At 43.1% G+C, this 19,989-nt stretch overlaps 1 protein-coding gene across 1 annotated transcript in view; it reads left to right on the top strand.

The window, feature by feature from the left end:
* exoc4 (exocyst complex component 4) overlaps positions 1-19,989 on the top strand; it is a 111,587-nt gene that overhangs the window by 78,970 nt on the left and 12,628 nt on the right. The window contains exons 14-19 of the mRNA XM_035147336.2: positions 4,232-4,368; positions 5,216-5,371; positions 6,973-7,151; positions 15,077-15,221; positions 17,120-17,298; positions 17,506-17,665. Coding sequence (XP_035003227.1) covers positions 4,232-4,368; positions 5,216-5,371; positions 6,973-7,151; positions 15,077-15,221; positions 17,120-17,298; positions 17,506-17,665 — 956 coding nt within the window. The remainder of the gene's footprint in view (positions 1-4,231; positions 4,369-5,215; positions 5,372-6,972; positions 7,152-15,076; positions 15,222-17,119; positions 17,299-17,505; positions 17,666-19,989) is intronic.

A 19,989-nucleotide genomic window follows, 5' to 3' on the forward strand; every position in this document is an offset into this window, starting at 1 on the left:
ACACTGAAGGCCTTATTCAGCTCTTGTGATAAATTATTCATAATAATTGCTAATAGTAAGTGATAGATAATTTCATAAAATGGTAAAGACATCCAGCAGAGGGCTGCGTAAAAACGTCGAAACACTAAGATGTTCATGGCATGATGGGTAAAATTGACCTTTTGGTCTCCGTGGGGGAATTAAATGGTGAATCTGAACTCCGGGGTGATTTACACAGAAGCCCCACATTTCACCCTGCATCTGTGTTTTGTGCGTGGGTGTGAACGGGGAGTGTATGGAAGCCCGTCTGTAATCAGCCAAGTGTGATATTGCTCCTCATTTCTCAATTAGAACACTTACAAACACCAGATTAAAGCTCTGCATCCGAAGTGATGATGGCGAAGTTGAAAAAAAAAACAAGATTTGTGTAATAATTACTTAGTTTTGTCCGATCCTGAAGCTGTGGGCTCGTATTCATTTCACAGTAATATGTTGCTTTTGTTGTTCTATGAGCATCACAGCATCATTATTGGCTTTAGTTCCTCTTGCTGAAAATGTATCTTTTAGGGTATCCAACAAAAATGTTGCATTGGATTAAATTTACCTCAGATTAAGCCCAGAAACATATATAATTGATTAGCTTGTTATTACATGCACTTGATTAGAGTTTACAGTTTAGAAGTCCTTTATTTCAAATCTTAAAACTGAAATTCTACTTATTAAACACAACAAGAGGCAGTGGTCTATTGGAGCACGGATGTCCCTGAATAAAAACCCATGAGAGGCAATGGGGGGGGGCACTTCTGTTTGAGTGACATTATGCACATTTGGGCAGATAAAAGCGCACAGTTGTCGGAGCTTAAACAAACTTGAATACAAACCTGCCCACACGAGCACACACATGAAGCAGCGTGTGTTTTGGTCGAGCTGGCACAAGCATGAGGGCCATCCGGTGTGTGTCAGGGGAGTCTTCTGGAGCACGGCTCAACGCTGACTTTGATGAATGATCTGTCAAGACAATGTCCCACTCATGACCAGCTCCCCTTTACCCAGGAGACAGACAGCCTGTGTGTGTGGGTGTGTGTGTGTGTGTGAGTGAGAAAAGGGGGAGACTGAGGTTATCTTTGCATGTGTTCTTGTTGATGTGTGGGTGTGTGCAGCTGCGTATACGTAGCGCTGAGTGCGTATTATTTTTGGCATCCCTCGATTACACGTGTGTGAGCGGCGTGGCAGAGGCATTACACGAGTCAGCGGTTTGAGGTCAGGGTGTTAAACACTCTGACCCCTGCACAACCTTCAGGGGCCACCCCTCGATTTTAATGGGGAAACCCTTGATCCGTTTCCGATTCAGATCTCGCGTCCCCCCCCCCCGCCTCCACTTCGACACCTCAGAAAACACATTACAGAAACCGTATGATGCTGACTGACATTAAGTTAGTTTCATTTGTGTTGCGGCGAAACGTGGCAGAAGTTATTTCAGGTCACTTTCTCATAGAGCAAGTCTGGACTGTTTCCCTTCACAGTTTTATTTACAGAGACCCAACGAGACCTTGGCAATGAAACAACATCTACTCACATAATCCAACTGAGCCTGAGTAAATAGATTATTCCTCGTTTTATCTTCCGTTTCTACCTCAGGACGCTTGGCATTAACAAGAAAACACGGAGTTTAGCGATCACACCCCTGCACTCTTACTGTATTAACACAATTCCCCGTGTTTAGCTTTTTTCACTCCCTCCACAAAAGGAAGCGACTACTTTTAGCACCGGCTCAGCTCAGGGTGCTTTCTGTACTGATGACCGTGCATTAACAGCCTTTTTCTGCTGAGGCGCCAGTCTGAGTGCTAGCGCTGCCTTGTTGCTGTCATTAAACCACTTTGGCCGCGGCCTTCATTTCACTCTTAACAGCGGCAGTTTACCCCGGCGAATTCTGCCATCCTTTCACAACACCCAGGTCTAATTTCCCCCCGATGACTGTGCTTTTTTTAATGTGGTAATGATGGGAAAGAGTAGAGGCAAAGTGCAGCCAAGCTCAGCTTTAGGGGTAAATCCACACCGTGAAGTAGAATTACGAGATAAATATGGGCTTTTTTTTCCCACATGGCAGCACAGAAAGTCGACCTTTAAAGATAGACATAGACAGAGAAGCCTCCATAGGGCAGGTTGTCTCCTATGGAACAGTCAAGTGAGGCAGGGAGGCATAGCCCCCTCCACCACTCGCAGCCCTCCCTCTCTCAGTCTGTACCCTTGATTACTTTTTAATGATTTCTGCAGCCTAAGACAAATGGCTGTGTTAAATGAGCAGAATTAGACAAGGGAGCTGAGTGCAGGAGCATTTGTTAGAGCAGGAGTAATGGATCGGGCATCCATTGTTTACTCTTCTTCATTCACTGACTTGGCCTGATATTGAGCTCAATGTCCCCAAAGAAGGGACGGCAACAGTGGAGGGACACTGTTATGATTTGGCCGACACACTAACTTTCTCACAATAGCTTGTTAATGGTAAAGTTGTCCAGACGTTTTTTGTTCATGTAAGAAAATGGCTAGTCACTCATGCATTCTGCTGAAGTTGCCCTGAGCCACCGACTGAATTCTTCACAGCCTGACTTTACAACCTGACCTGACCACATCAAATGAAAACATACCTTCAGGTACCAATAAAGAATCATATTATTTTAACTGCATTATCACCATAGAAATTGGCATCAATGTCATCACCGCTTAAATTTCTTTTTGCCACCAGCAGCGGAGGTAGCTGCTGCCTGAGCTACACTAACAGCTCGCCCTCCTGCAGGGTCTGTGTATTTCTTCCTACCCTGGCAGGCTGACAGGGAGTCAGGCATGGACAATAAAGGGTGTTCCCTTGGCAGAGACATGGCCTTGGTTAGCACTCCATGGGCATGGGCACTGCTATGGATCATTACTTCCCTCAGTAGAGTGGCTCCTGTATGTGAGTGTGTGTGTGTGGGCATATGTGTGCGTGTGCATGCCTTGCTCGCCTGCATGTGACAGAATGAGTGAGGGGGAAACTGAAACGCAGAAAGAGCTATTAATATTAATATCATTCTATCACATCAGGGTTTCTTCCATATTTTTTGAAGATCAATTACAGTCACTACTGCCCCCTATAGTCTTTGCAGACACCATGGCAGTGAGCTGCTGGCCTTGAATATAATGGAACTTTTAGAAAAATGAATTATTAATGATAAAATAATAGAGATTATACTTGAACCTTCAGCATACAGAGTTGTACGTATGAAGTCTACTTCTCTGGGACTTATTTTATTAATATCATATCTCATTTTGTACTTTTAATCATGACCATTTGTCGGAGTAATGATGCTGACTCTGTAGTGGATCCTCAGGTTGTCTGTATTCTCTGGCTCTTCTTGCTGCACTACACTCCTGCAGTTGTTTGCATCTAACACAGGTGACTCCCGTTTTATTAATCTTTGACAGAGCTACACATTTTTCCATTTCACTCCTCAAGGACGGGGCTCCATACGTTTGCATAGCAGCCCTGTGACCTGAATAATCTATGAATTATGAATAGAAATCACGTTTTAATATTCCCGCTCTGTATACCTTTGTATGGGATAACTCTGCTCTAAACACAGCACTGCTTTTGTAGTGGCAGCAAGTTTCATAGAGGGTGCAGCCAGACTAATAGCAAGTTATCACTGTTATTAGAGATTTAGGGTAGATTGGTTAAGTGCTAGGAGCAGACAAACTGGAACGCACTGAGGTGTAATCTCATTTAACAGCTCTTGATTTGCTCAAAGGTGTGTGTTTTGGAAACTTTGCACTCCGTGTGTTATGTGCGAGTGTGTCTGGGGATATGAAGCCGCTCCGCTGTTCCCGGGCCAGCTATTAGTCACGCAGGAGTGGCTAATCTGTAATGGCTGCTGTCACAGCCCTGCCGTGGCTCCTGGTGATGGGTGCGCGGTGACAAATGCACACGCACTCACTTTCAGCCCAAGAAGACACACAACACAGAAGTTTGAAAAAAACACATACACACACACACGTGAACTCACAAGTTTAGACGAGCTGTCCGGTCACCAGGCGTCTGTCCAGCCACAGGTGACAAAAAGATAAGTCATGGTAGAGTTACGTTGACGCTACAACAGACAGGATCTGATGCGATCTGACATAAAATCCAGTCTCCTTTTATTTGTATTTGTCTCTTACTATCTCTGTTTTCCTCAACCCGACCAAATGCTGATTACTCTCCTCCTGTTTCTGCCTCCAGAGCACAGTGGTGGTTGAGAAGTCCATCCAGGACCTAATGAACCTAATGCAGGACCTGAGTGCCTATTCCAACCAGTTCCTGGAAATGGTCTGCGACAAGCTGAAGGAGTACAAGGAAATCTGCAACACAGCCTACAGGTGAGAGAAGACTAGCTCACCTGCCACAGGAGCTGGAATCGATTTCTTTCCTGGAGGATGACAGACATTTAATAGTCTTGTTTTTATTACTTCAATTCTATAAAGTTGTTTGTGGCAAGCAGGATTTATGATCACCGGATTCTGAAAACCTGCCAAATCCGACAAAACAAGAACATCCTTGATTACATTTTTAGAAATGTATCTGTCGCTGCACACACGTCGATGCTGTGAAAGGCCACCCGTCTGTGCTCCCCTGGGACCATGCAACACCTGGCCAGGTAAAGGGAGGGCTAGGGAATATGGGGAAGGGGTTGGAGAGGGAGCGATGAACTGGCCAGGAAATGCAGGGGAAGGAGCGACAGGCTGCTGGGAGTCCATCTGGACTCTGTCACAGGTCAGCATCACTCTCCCCGGGGGCTCGGAGTGATAAAGACAAGCTCAACAGAGAATGCCAGAGTGTTGGTGGTTTTGTTTGTGTGTGTGTGTGTGTGTGTGTGTGCTCTTCACACATGAACAAGCCTCTGTCTCTCTCTCATCCCCCCCTTCTTATGTGTGTGTGTGTGTGTGTGTGTGTGTGCGTGTGTGTGTTTGTGGATGTGAAGCCCGTGCTTATGTCTCCTGTACAAGGTATTAATATGATATTAAATTCAAATCCAAGCAGTTGTTTTTCCAACCCAGATACGTACAAACAAAGCAAATACATGTTGTCAGTCTTCCCCAGGCTGTCTTGAGGCTAAATAAATATTTGTTATTTCTTGTTGTATCAAGAGACAATTATATATATATTTCAGTTTATAACTTGTCTGAGGTGGTCTTCATTTCATCATGTGTGTCTGTGTCCCCTCAGGGCCGTCGTCCAGTGTGAGGAGAAGCTGACCATCAGTGCCTCCTGGTCTAAAGACGAGGACATCAGTCGTCTGCTCCAGTCCCTCCCCAACTGGGCCAACATGACCCAACCCAGACAGAACCGACAGAAGAGAGAGGATGAAGAGGACTTTACCCGGTAAACACTCGTATATGTCCATGTTTTTCCGCTCATTTACAAGTCTGTCAAAAAAAAAAAACTATCCACAGACAAATACGACAACAAGAAGTTGTCCTCGTGCATACTACACACACACAAACAAGCACGGGCAGACACACACAATCACACTTGAGCAATCACGCAAATAATCCCTTCCCTCCCGTCTTTGCTCCTTTATTCACATATTATTGAACCCTCTCTTGTTGACGAAGATGCACTCATAAAAGCAGTCACAATTGCTCTTTTAAACACCCTTTATCTGAGGGAAGTGAGGAAACGACGGGAGAACAAAATAGGAAAATATAAAGACAGCAGTCGGAGGCAGGAAAGAGAGGTGGGGGGGGGGTCAGTCTTATCGAAATTGCCTTTGAATGTGCGCACTCTTCAGGGAACACTGAAGCTCATCGGAGCGGAATAGTAAAGTAAATAAATAAATTGGTTATGTGGCCAAAGAAAGTCAATCTGTTGTGTGCGCTCGCTCCCACTAACACACTAACACACACACACGCACACACACGCACACACACCACAGGAGCACAGAGATAGCAAGAGGAAGACCATAAGGCTGTTTGATTTGAGAGCCGTAGATGTTTTCATCTCTATGAAAGGGGGATTAGCTTCTGCACGACTGGCAACCCAGCGCTTATAAAGCCTCATTAATAAGCTACATGTGTGAAGGAAAGAATATCTGTGTGTGTGTGTGTGTGTGTGTTTGTTTGTGCGCGCTGTTTCTTCCACCCATCTGTTGTTCAAAGCATCTTGATCTTACGGGCATCCCGGTGACTCTGGAGGCCGGTCCCTGCGCCACACGTTTTGCACAGCGCCGCGGTGCTTTGGATTTACTCATCCGACTTCCCACTTGCTTTCTCTCTCCCTGCTCTTTCTTACCAGTCTCCTAAGTAATTTATCCTTCCAAGACCACAAGTGATTGTTAATACAATGCAAAAGAGGGTTTGATCTCTTTGTCTTTCTTTTTCCACCCTGTAAATATCTGCCTTCTGTTTGCCTTCTATTTCTAAATATTCTCCATCACCTGCTGTTTTTCTCCCCCACCGACTGTTGAGCTGCAACTTCCTCCTTTTGAAAGTGACTATAGCCCATAACATTCTCTTAATAACATGTCCAATTTTATTTTACTTTCTATCTTTGTAGTTATCAACCCTTTATCCATTTTAACTATCCCTTGTTTCTTTTTCGACATTCGCACATCACTGTAGAGCTAAAGGTTCTAGTTCAGTTCCACATCACTAAGCCATTGTGCACATAAGCAGGATCCTGCTATAAAATTTGGATCCTCTTCAAATAAACATTAACACTGAAACATTTGCACATCCATTCCATTTAGCAGTCCATTATGTTTTAACTTTTGTAAATTAACTCCCATTAAATATTTATGTAAACCACACACTGCCTCTGCAGGGCAGCCATTTGAAGTCCATCGAATAATTCCCTTCAAAATACCAGATTCTGGGCTGATTATGGACGAGTTTCTATGTTTTTCTTTGCCAACAGCATATTGAGTCCATCTCTCTAACCACACAAACTCTTTGTATCACTCATTCTTTCTCTCCGATATTCAGAGTTGCTTTCGCGAAGGAGTCGGAGGTGCTGACCGGTAACCTCGGAGACAAGCTAATCCCCCAGAATGAGATCCTTCGTGACGTCAGTGACCTCAAGGCCCTGGCCAACCTTCACGAGAGCATGGAGTGGCTGGCCGGTCGTCTCAAGACCTTCTTCGCCAACCTGCCTCATGCTTCCAGTAAGTACAGAAACCATAACTCTGCATTTGGAAGTAGTCGATACCTTTTCTGGTCATAAATTGGCTCTTCAGAGATGTTAATGTGATAAAGATGGGACCTGCAATCAGCTTCTTTCTTTTTTTTGCGAACCTACACTTAAACACCTCTTCATCTCATCTTCCTCTCCACTGGAAACATATTTTCATTCTCGTACTTTTCACGATTAGTCATATTCTCTCATATAGTATCTGTGCATGTAGGTAAAGCTATAACATCCCTAGAAGATGAATATAAAGTGATTTACAGCTTGTATGCTGATACTCATCACATAACTAAGTAGATTCTCCCAAATTTACATGAAACCTTGTTCCTGCTTACCAATGGCATGATATTTAATCCAACAAAATATGGTAATGTTCTTGAAACAGATATCAACATTTACAGTGCATTGTGTGCTTACAGCTGTTCAAGTGATGCCAACACAGACATATGTTACTGTTTACTCTGCATTTGGAAAAACTGAACATTGTCAGATGTGCTTTGCACTGTAACTGTGATAATTCTCTCAATTACTTTCTTTCCATTTTGGCACAGACAGAAAAAAACATTTACTGAATATGACACTTATATGACTCTAGTTTTGTGTGTGACATCCACCAGATTGCAAGAGAACACTGCTTCAGCTTTAATCCTGGAATCACCTGTTGACAAACCTGTAGGAAAACATACATCCTCTCCAGTAGCGCAGTATTACAGTATTATCATGGATATATTTTCCAGTCTCTCAGGTCATCAGGCAGTTATTGATCAGAGTACACTGCAGATTAAAAAACACTTCCTGGATGGTTTATGTCAGGTCACGGACTGGAGGTTACACTCATTAAGGTTGACTCTACTTCTACAAGTGTGTGTGTGTGTGTGTGTGTGTGCGTGTGCGTGTGAGAGCGTAAATGCCTACCACCCTCAGCAGGACTCTTAAAGGCATTTCATACGTTCCCTGCTTAGTCATCACTTTTGCATCATTAATCACTGATCAAAATGAGGTGTGTGTGCGTGTGTGTGTGTCTGTGTGTGTTTCAATCCCACACATGGTCTTTATGCAGATCTTGTTAATCACTCGTCATTAGAGAAATGCTTTTATCCTCATTACCACATTGAGAGTGCGTTTAATCTTCCTATAAAGATTCTAGCATCTTGTAATATGCTTCTTCAACTCCATATCTTTTTATTAGCATCATACGATAGCAATCAGAGAGTTATTACTCCCATTAATGACTCCCATGTTATCACAGGTTCAGGTTTGTTTTTTTGTACTGTAGTTTTTTTATATTTTCTCGCTGGAATGCCAAAAATATAGTATAATTGTGCAGTTTAAAACCTTTCCCCCAAATACTTAGAAGAGTAGAGTTGAAGAATACATGGACAACTGTATTAAACATGTTTGTTTAAGCTCAGGTTGATATCAAAGAACAAGTATTGTATTATTTGCAGTATCGAGTGATATTACGGGACAGAGAGCCCAGATGTTTCGCTGTACGGGTGTTGAATTTCTATAATTGGAAATATGATGCTCCACAAGTTTCTGTTTGTCAGCAAAAGGTCTAAAATATTTGAGTAAAGTTATGTTTATCTTGCAGAAATAAGGAAATTAAGAAACAAGTGGCGGATGTAGGAGTTTTCCAAATCGGGGGCCGTAAAGGGGCCACATTTTTTACATAGGGGCCAATTATATGTCCAACATTCATACACATTTCCTGATTGAACAAAGTGCATATGTAAGTCAGAGCAAAGCAACACATCATTGAATATATGTATATACATATTGAATATATTTAGAAAGTTGTATGCATTGCTTGCACAATATCTGGTATGAAATGTGTGTTTTCACTTCCACTTTTGCATACAGTTCATTCACCTTTGTGGGTATTCAGGACTTTGGAGACACGTATCCGTGTCCACAGCCGTATCTTGGTCCTCTGGCAGAGCTCTGGTAAATTATGCACCTTTCCTAGAGGGATGGAGCGAGTGCTTCAACCTTTATCAGCCAGCGCCACAACTCTCCAGCTCCAGACCTCTGATTGCTCATTGAACTTGCTCTACTCCGCTGTTCGGTATCTCAACTTTTTTTTTTTTTTTCCCCCAACATAAAATAATTAAATGACACATTTTCCAGATATTCCTCGGTGGGCTTCACTTTGTCGCTATCTCTTTTTAAACTCTTCCCTCTCACTGCAACGCTAGCTTTCTTTGTCTATTCAGAGATAAGAATTCAATAAAAGTACGAGAAGGGACGTGACATAATTATCATTAATTCTGCCGGATGGCATTAATGGGGAAGGAGAGGCCAGGCACTTATCATGCTGGGACATTCCCCGCACTGTTCAATATTTAGTGTTTGCTGAGCTGATGACAGCACCATGTGTGTGTTGGTTTGTGCGTGCGTGTGCTTGTGTGCACGTGTGTGTATTTACATAAGCATGCACTGTGTAAGATGGGACAAGGGTATGGCTGGGAAAAAAGGACCCCACCTTATCTCATCCTCCACCCCCCCCCGCCTCACGTCTATGCCTCTCCAAATTGGATTTTATATTACAGACGCAGTCAGGTATGAACAACTCATTTTCCTCTCCCTCTTTTTTTTTGTGCTTTTTCTTTCTTTTTTTACTCTCTTTGCTTGATTCTTTCTTGGTATTTCATTCTTCCTTTCTTTCTTTCTTTCTTTCATCCTGTCCTCATCATGGCAGTGGGAACATTGTTCTTCCTGTTTTTTCTCGTAGATTTTGTCCACGGTTGGGTGAGCTTGGCGGCGGACGTTTGGTTTGATCACATGTGCATGGGATCCACTCGGCTTGTACACATGCAGTTTTGTTCATCTGTGCTCAGATATCAGTGTGTGTCAGATTATTGCGAATGAAGGAGCAAGTGTGTGTGTGTGTGTGTGTGTTGTGTGTGTGTTGTGTGTGTGTGTGTGGGGACTGTTAGTGTGTATATGCAGACAGACCGCTGATGGTGATTTGCCGTGAAGGTGGCTGGAGAAAGGGTCTTATAACCCATCTGGTTGCAGCACTGAACTTCTAATCCACTTTGACAATATTTCCCCGACAACACAAACACACACACACACACACATATAAATATATATACTGATGCCTGAGGGGCAATGTCAGCATGACAGCCATGTTTGAGTTGAGTTGTATGCGATTTTCTTAAATTTACAAGTGTGTCTGGCAGCCGAGTTACTTTGTGTAGCGAGCAACGACCCGCGAACTGGAGGTCATGATCAGCGTGAAAGATCTTCGTAGTGGGAAGTCTTTCTCCCGCCGACCTTTTCCGTCTTCTTCACGTACATGTGCGTTCATGTACGAGGCCCAGGTGTCATTAGGGCGCATAGCAACAGGCCTCCAATCTACGCCACAGGGTTTCAAGATGATAATCACATGGGTCTTCCAATGGGAGTTCGTTTGTTCTCTCCTCAGTGTTTGCTCTGCTGCATGTCTGAGGGCTTATGGAATACACTTTCCTAACCTTGACTGTGGTGAAGTGTAGGTCTTTACCCTTTAGCAGCAATTTGTTTCTTGACTCCATTTAACAACACATTCTGATTCGCTGCAGGGGCCTGCGGGGGGGGAGCAGCTTAGAGTGGGAGGTGATGCTGTTGTTTTAACAGTTGTCAAGATATTGTCTTATCTTCATCCGTCCATTTGTTTCTGTCCAAAATGTCCATCTGTATTTTTTATACTTTGTAATTATAAGACATCATTAAGCAATTTGGGGGGTTTCCGATATTAGCACCTCTTCATCTCATTCTCATTTTTCCTCTTTCTCTCTGGACAGAAGTTCAGATCCCCATGTGCAGATGTTCATCCTCTACCAGAGGCAGCAAAATAATTAATAACTCCACTCTTACTCAGTCATTTATGAATCATTCATCGCTGCACCCCTGCAGGATACCGTCCTTTGCTTTTCCTCCTCCGTATTCTTTTCCATCCCTCTGTTTTGGCTGAGAGGTAAAGGCCATTGTTGTACTTTTTAAACAAAACTGACAACTTTCTCTGTTTTTAGCATCTGTATTTGTCTGTGCGACAGAAGTAAAAATCGTATTGTTTTCTTGTTTCCTAACTTATTGTGTAAAGGAGAGGGCAGTGAGGGTGCGTTAAAACCGAAGCGCGTTCCGGCTTTGTGTGCGTTTGCGTCCCCTGCATGTGTGTGTAAGTGTGTGAATTCCATCACTGATCTTCTCTCTTAATGTCTGCCACCCTCATCTTCCGCAGATGGCAACAACAGACGTTTCTCTTAGATGGGATTCGAAAATAATTGGATAAGCGTACTGCAAACACACACACACACACATACACAGGCCCGCACGTGGGTGCACAAATAGATACGCAACATACACATCCTCACATTTAATCATGCATACACAAAGAACTTATAAATAAGAGATGGGAGTAATTTGGTTTGTGGAAAAGGAGAAAGGAGAAAAAAAGAGAGCGAGAGAGTTGTCAGTCAGGACCAATGAGTCGTCTCCTTTTGCCCGTCTGTCCCTGACTCTAATGGCGCCCCCCCATGCTGCGACGCCTCCCTTGCACCATCAAAGCGGCACAGGCTGGGGGGGAGGCGGTGCAGGAATCTGTGTGCGTCTATTCGTGTGTCTTTTTTGGCTGTGTGTGTGTGTGTGTGTGTCTGTCACGGACACCCCCCGGAGAGACCTCCAACAGTGTGTGCCACAGCGAGCCCTGTTTTTTTCCCCCTTTCTCCTGCCAAAGTGAGTGAGTGTAATGCACATGAGAGGAAACAGAAGCCTTCGAGTCACTGTCACACACACACACACACACACACACACACACACACACACACACACACACGCCTGAAGGGAGAACACTCTTGCTCTTTCACACGAGCTAAGTGAAGAAAAGAGACCGAGTGAGGAAGAGCAAAATCATCTTTATCTGACAAAATATAAAAGTACATTTTCCGAGGTGCTTTATCTCAGACTTTGCGTATCAGCACAGATTACAGTTGTGTGTCTGCGTATTGCTGTCAGCGCAGTGCGAGATGCATCACACACTTGTTGATGCCGCTGCCACTCGTTTGATTCCAACAGTGATGTCATAAATCACCGCTTTCAAGTTCCCTCGCTGAATATGTGAGTCGCGGTATTGTGTGTCAGTGCCGGCTTCTGTATCTGTTAATGATCTGATAAGGTGACCAGGGAGTAATAAACAACCTCAGCTCTGTCCAATCAGATGGAGTCAATTATGTCATTATGCCGCGCTCCCATGAGAAATCATTGTGGATTTCTTTTAATGTCGAGGCCGACCTTGTTTGTTGTTCCTGTGGCTCATTTAGCAGGATTAATACTGATGCCTGCAACCTGAAGATCTAATCCATCGCTGTCTGTTTTCTGCCATGTGGATGAGGCAGTCCCTAGTGTACAGTAGATATTATATAGATTTTATACAGTAGCATTGACGTTGATTGACATTTTATTTAAAAACCCAAACAGAGAGTATGTGATATATTAGAGAAATCCATGGATTTAAAGAAGTCTTAGTCTTGGTCTCACTGATTGATTTTATGTGAAAAAAGTTGGAATTTTCAATATATAAAGATTGTAATAAAATGTCAGCCACCTCAATTATCCCCCACCTGACATCATGGTGGTGTGTCTTTCAATTTGAGAGCAGGACTTATTGATTTCACATTCAGATTTTGTAATGCTTGCTTTCACTCAAAACCCTGCGCTTGCACTCAAGCAGCCCCTGCTTGTGCTTCGACTTGCACTCAGATATTTTGTTCCTCTGTTGCTTCTTTGCACACGTGAAACATCAGCTTTTGATAAAATTGTAACAATAAAAACATAAAAGGATGATTCTAACAATGACTTAACCAATAACTTGTTGCCATGTTCCCACCCTCTCATATGGAGTTTTCTGGGTAGCGACTGAAAGACATGGGTTTCTTCCATAAGGTGTTTGGGATCACCCCTGTAAATAAGGAGCTCAGACATTCACATGGAGCTCAGAGCAAAGCTGCTGCTGCTCCTCCGACTCGAAGAGATGCAGTTGAGGTGGTTCGGGCGCCGGATCAGGGCGCCTCGGGGTTCCTCCAACTGGTGGACCATAAGAGCAGCTGTCACTGTTGTCACATTCCCAGCCCTGGCTGTGTTTGCTTTGTTAATTGGATGGCAGGGATACATACTTCCCCGCTGTTTGCCTAAACCAATGGTGTCTCATTTTATCAGGGGTTCATTTAAAGTCATGGAAAGTGTCATGGGGACAGAAGCACATATTCACCAGCACCTATAAAATGTACACACATGGACATGAGCACACAGGAGCTCTCACCGTGCGACGCAGCGGAGAATAACTGCTTTAATGAGCTTTTATGATTTCAAACAATGTGTGAATATGTCGAGAGTGAGGTGTTGAACTCGAATAGGTCGTATAAATGTGGGCCTATAAATGTTAATTCCAGGTATTGGAGTTGTTAGAATATATGTGAGGTATTAGATCATGTGTGGTTATAATGTATGAAGTCTTACAGTCCTTATCTCTGCCAAGGAAGGTAGGATTTCCCCCTTACTCAAATACAGCTGGACGGATTACCATGAAACTTTGTGGAAGAACGTGGTACTGGTGGGGGAACAAGCCAGTACATTTTGGTGCAGTTCAGGGGGCGGATCCAGGAATATTTGTCAACATTTTCCCAGCTAACAATTCACGGATCCTGATGAAAAAATCTGACATATTTATAGGACTGATATTTATGAATGTGTGCAATTTGGTGCAGCTTGATTAAATAGAAGGGCACTTTTGGGCCTTGGCTGAGGTAGTTTTTATGATCTTGTTTTTTTTGAGTAGATCCTTCCTATTTGTTTTTCTTTCGTTCTTATGCCTCGGTCCTTTTCTAAATTGATCTCAACACATTTTAAATACAGTCACCTCGAGAGCTCAGATTAATCAAACATCTTAGATTGGTAGGTAAGAACGAATTTGCTAGTCTGGGTATGGCAGTACTTAATTCAAGTAACACGTTTGGAGCTAAATATTCTCTACCTGTATTCTAACTTCCATTTCTTTAAGGTGAAGTCATTCAGAAGTATCTTATCATACAGACCACATTATTCAGCCTTAGTTTACACATGGTGCCACTCTATCCTCAGGTCTTTTTGTGTGTGTGCCTGAATGCTCGCCTCCATGTGTGACCTTCGGAAGGGCAGGAAGAGTAACTGGGGAGCTGGCTTAGACTGCGGCACATCGATTGTGGACCCCTGCATTCTCCTGCTCAACAGTCACTCTCTGTACACACACACACACACATGCACATACACACACACACACCCACTAACTCGCCTCATTGACCAAATAGACTTACATGTGAGTGACGGGGCCAATTTCTCTCCTTTTCCTCCACTTGCTAATTTATGGCCATTGATCTACACCTGGCTGAATTTATATACACTCATCATGCTCTGTGGTTCTCCCTCTCTCCTTTCTCTCCCTCTCTCTCTCTCTCTCACACATACACACTGAGGTCTTTTGTATGGTTTACAATGCGAGGCACTGACACATGCTCCTGCTGCCTCAGCACAAGTGACGAGTAGAAAGTACAAGAACATGCTGAAGGACTCGGGTTGTGTGTGAAGTTGAAATAATGGCTTTTCTTTAGTGTGTGTGTGTGCTGGTGTCTTGTTTACAGTACCTGGTTATGCCAGTATTACATGGTACACATGTGTATTGCCAGGGGTTACAGTACAAGTGTGTGCACAGACATTACAACAGTGTGTGTCGGTTTTCAGGGTAAAACAAGGTTGGGGTCCAGCTTAAGACACTGAAACTAGTCCTAATGATTCCTCTACTCACTACCTCTGCCCTTCTTTGGACAAATAGTGTTTGTTAATAGTGTCTCCGTGTGTCTCTTGTTGTCTTTTCTGTCCACTCAGGTGTGTCTCCCTGCTCTGGAGACAGTCAGGTGGTTGGTGAGAGTGAACGCAGCCGGGAGCAGATCCTCCAGACCCTGACTGACTTGTCCAGGGCCTTTCAGGACATTTCCGACCGCTGTCTCCTGGTGTTGCACCTGGAGGTCAGGTAGGCAGGAGAAAACTCACTCATACAACATGAAGAATACAAACATGTTAAATGTATCTTAGTCATAGCATTAGATTCTCAGCCAGCAGTTATATGCTCCGAAGTTTTAAATAGATTTAAATGATAAAAAAAACATTTGTTCATTATTTGTTATGCAAGTGCGTTATATCCTTTTTTAGTGAAGGCACAAAACTACAGTATTTTGTGAAGTTGTTTTATTATATTAGGTTTGAAACATATACACTGGGGTCCAAAAATCACAAAGGGAAAGTGCTCTCCGTAAAGATTGTGCAAGTTATGTATTGCTCTAACCTTCTTGCCATAAAATCTGGACTCAGTGATTTGAGACATTCTTATGAATTAAAATCCTTTAATTAACCAATTCCATAATTGTACAGCACAAACTCAAAGGATAAGTTTTCGAGTCTGAAAGAAAAAAGTTATCATCAACATCATAATTACACCCTAAATGCACAGTTTGGGGATTTTTTACCATCGTTTGAAAATGTGTTTTCAGTGTCGACATCTATAGTAAGTTAATTTACCACACCATATACTTTCTACTCCCACAGCCGCTAATAGTCACCATTCCTCTCCCATTCCTCTCCATCCCTCCATGTACCACTATTTCCCCACAGACTATTGTGTAGCTTATGCAATATTGTTTATGATTTCAGTTGAAAACCCTCCCTGAGGCTGATGTCTAGCTATACGCTACGCTCCATTGACTCTCCCCATCTACCGAATTTCCCCTGATAGTGCTACCAGCTAAATGAAGCCATGAGGAAGAAATCAGGAGGCGGGAGGAGAAAAAAGGGAGGCACAGGGTGCGGAGGTTGAAATGGCAGGTGGGGGGTTAAAGAAGGGAGATACGGTATCTAAATGAGAGAAATGATTGAAAAGAGAGGAGAGGAAGTAAGATGGAGGCATTTAAGATGGCGGTGTGGTTGTTGGCTTTGCCTTAAGGGGAATCCACTCATATCATTTTATACTTTTCTGCTCAGGGCGCTGTGATTATGGACTTAGGACAGAAGTGACTCCTCCAGTCTAGACAGAAATGAGCCGTCTGTGGGCTTAAAGGACCTCGGAGTAAGATATAGGTGTTTAAATGGTCAGAGAGAAGCATCACCTCGTCTACACATCACAGTCCTGACATCAGTTTTTAAGATACACAATACATTACCACTGACATAAAATATTAGAATAGACAAACTAGAGTAGAGATAAAGTTGCTGTGTTTCTCAAGATTGTGGTTATTTTCTGATACCTCAGAAATAAACATCTAATATACGTTTTAGACATAAAGGCATGAAGATGAGCTTCTCTGACATTTTTTTTGCAAACATAATTACATGTTTTTCTGAAGACACCATTCACAATTGTAGTGTGAAGGCAGTCAAGGCTGTACATTTATTTGACGTGGAAGCTTTCTGGCATACTCCTCAGTAGTAGAGTTCAACAGTATACTTAGTGCTGCGCTCTACAGGTTGCCCTTAACTAATCAGGTTTCCTGCCTGAATAGTTTCCAGCTACGATGTCGTAGTAGCTGAATAAGTGGATATAAGTACTCTAAACATGATGATTTGTGTAGAAATTATAGGTGTTGGAGAAGTGAGAGCACTCGGTGCCCCCTGAAGTGTGACTTCTAACTACGTTGTAAGGGCAGGAAATAATATGCTGCATATAGGTCAAATACACACCTCCCTTCAAGAGCCTCTGTCTGTCTTATAGTTCCTTTATTCTGAAACTAAGCACAAGTCGTGTTTCTCAACATATCAACAGTGAACTGTGAGAGAACATGGGGTGCACAAAACCTGATAAGCATAGAGGCATTTTGACATTATTCTTACTTACATCTTATCTCCCTCTTTCTCTTTTCCTTCCTTGTTGTATTCCAGGGTGCACTGTTTCCATTACCTGATCCCCCTCACCAAGCAAGGGAATTATGCCATTGTGGCCAATGTGGAGAGCATGGACTATGACCCACTGGTGGTCAAACTGAACAAGGACATCTCGGCCATAGAGGAGACCATGGGGGCTGCCCTGCAGCAGCACAAGTTCCAGTACATTTTTGAAGGTCAGCACAGACCTTGGGTGAACAGCTGCCTGAGAAACACCATTCACCTTCCTAATTAAAGCAGAATTTGAGTTTTGTCACATTGACTCAGAGTTTTAATTATGTTGGTCCCAGATTTTCATTTCTTGTTTTATTCATTGTCTACTTCTCTCGTTTGTTTCTCCTTCTGTATTTTACAATTATTATTTCCTCTCCTCTCCCCACCAGGTCTGGGTCATCTGATCTCCTGTATTCTCATTAACGGGGCCCAGTACTTTAAGAGGATCAACGATACTGGCATCAAGAAGATGTGCAGGAACATCTTTGTCCTCCAGCAGAACCTCACCAACATCACCATGTCCAGGGAGGCCGACCTCGACTTTGCCAGGTCAGAGTCTGTCTCCCATTTGAACAGGATTAGCCACAAATACAGCCAGGAGAAGTGTTTTGTGTGTTTGTACAATGTTGTACGTGCACTCCAGTGTGAGTTTAGGTTTGAGGGGGGGCTGACAACCTTCAACTGAAGTAGCAGGTGGCAGATGCGTTGTGCAGATAGTCAGTGTCTCTAAAATGTCATCCTATTTCCTTGTCTATAATTTATAGATACTGGCTGTTTGCCCTTGAGTTAAGCTGATGTCATGGCCTCTGATATCTTTGAAATAATACTATTAACATATTTTTTTTTTTTTAAATCTATGCTGCACACAATTTTAAGATAATCACTGTAGTATTTCTACATTTTACATCATATTATAAAAAATATATATATTTTGAAACCATCAAAAATGGACAATACTTTACAGTTTATGTTGAAGTTTTTCAGTCAAAATCTGTCATTTACTCATATAACGGACCAACCCTGAATAGACACACACAGACACACACAATGTCCTCAAGTTCAGAAAGCAACGATGTCAATGCACGGGGCCGACAGATGGTCAAACAGATTGTCAGCCACGCTGTGTGTCTGAGTGCGCATGGGTTGTTGGTGTTTATTCCTTATTCATACATTTATATTTTTTGCGAGTCTACCTGCTGTTGCCCGGCGCTGTCCGGCCCTGACAGGCATGGGGGAAATCAGCGCTCAGATATCTTTGTGAACAAGATGAAGGGAGCGAGGAAGAGAGGGAGGGAGCAGGGGGGGTGCATAGAGAGAAGAGGACAGAAAGAGAGGGGGTGGTTCGTAGTATTCAAGATTTTCTTGAAGTTTGTGTCCTTGACGGGAGAGAGAGTGTGCGAGAGGGCGGGTGATGGAAAGATGGAAATAGAAGGGAGGGCTTGGGGGGGAGAATGAAAACTGAAAAGCTAAAGGACGTCATAGAAAAGACGGGTTTCTCAGGAAATGCATAGAAAGACTCTGAGAAGGTGGCGCGGATAAACAATAGTTTACAGCGGAGTGAGAGTTGAAAGCAGGAAACGTACGGGGAGGCGGAGGAAAGGAGCTTGAATAAAGTGCACGGACGAGGCAGAGCTCTTACTTTGTTAGAAAATGAATATATACATTTAAATGTTCTTAAAAGAACATGAAACTTGGCTTTGACACATTCTTTTATGTGGCCTGTTGAAGATTTGTACATTTTGGTTTTAAGAACATTAGGAACACTTTATTTATCAGTGATCCTTTATTATATTTTAGTTCCTTATTACATCCGTCAAGGAAGTTTTCATCTTGGTTCGTTTGTTTGTCTGTCCGGATTACGCTCAGGCTGTGTTATGGGTCAGGGAAGAACCCTTTATTTAACATTGTAAAATAGGTTTTAATTGACATCTTGATGTTAAGGGGACTGATATTTATGAGCAATTTGGGTCAGATCCAAGTAAAATTGCGGATCAAGTGATTTTAAATGTGGCTTCATAAGCGGACTGCTGGGCGTTGGCGGAGGTATGCCCTCTCTTAGTGCCCTTCTAGTTGTATGATCATTTTAAAGGCAGCACTTGAACCCGTTTCAAAAGCATCTTTCCCAACCTTCACGGTCTTTCTGTAACCGTTGTTGCTGTAAAACCGGGCCTGCAGTGTTGTCACGTTGGGTTGCAGGGTTAATTAGCTCCTTTTCACAGCTCCTGGCATCTTTTCTGAGTGTGTCATATGTTTGAGTGGTGTCTATGTGCTGGCGTCGTTTGGACATGGCTATTGCTTGTAACGGTCCGAGCCAAGTTTCCCTCCAGTAAAAAAAACAAAACAAAGAAGAATACTGAAATGAACTGGACTCTACTGGATGTGGAGAACCATTGATTAGTATGTAATTTCTACCCTCTGTCAACTTTGATTATGGAGAAATGCCAGTGATGGCTTCTCTGTCTTCTCTCTCCTTCTCCCACTCTCTCTGATTACGAGGCGTGGGCGGTGTGGAGGTGTTGATTGGGAATTGCAGAGCGCATTGTTTACACATTCATGGCTTTTTGGATTGGCCGGCCTCCGGCTTTCATGACACGCCGACACTCACAACACACACACACACGCAGACCAAGCCACACACACATGTAATATGTATTGTTCTCACCCATGCACAGACACTCAGCCAAGCCAATCAGCATTTTGAAATCACCATATTTATGTTTTGGAGATGAATATTCATAACTCCCACCTGCTTGTGCAACTGAGACGGCCGGTATGATGTAGTATGATGTTGAAGCACTTACTTAAACGACACATGTAGTCATTTAAAGCCTTTAAACTGTAAATCCAGGTAGAGTCTTTTTCAGTAGACATAC

The sequence above is a fragment of the Hippoglossus stenolepis genome, chromosome 22, assembly GCF_022539355.2.
Source record: "Hippoglossus stenolepis isolate QCI-W04-F060 chromosome 22, HSTE1.2, whole genome shotgun sequence".
Taxonomy (NCBI): domain Eukaryota; kingdom Metazoa; phylum Chordata; class Actinopteri; order Pleuronectiformes; family Pleuronectidae; genus Hippoglossus; species Hippoglossus stenolepis.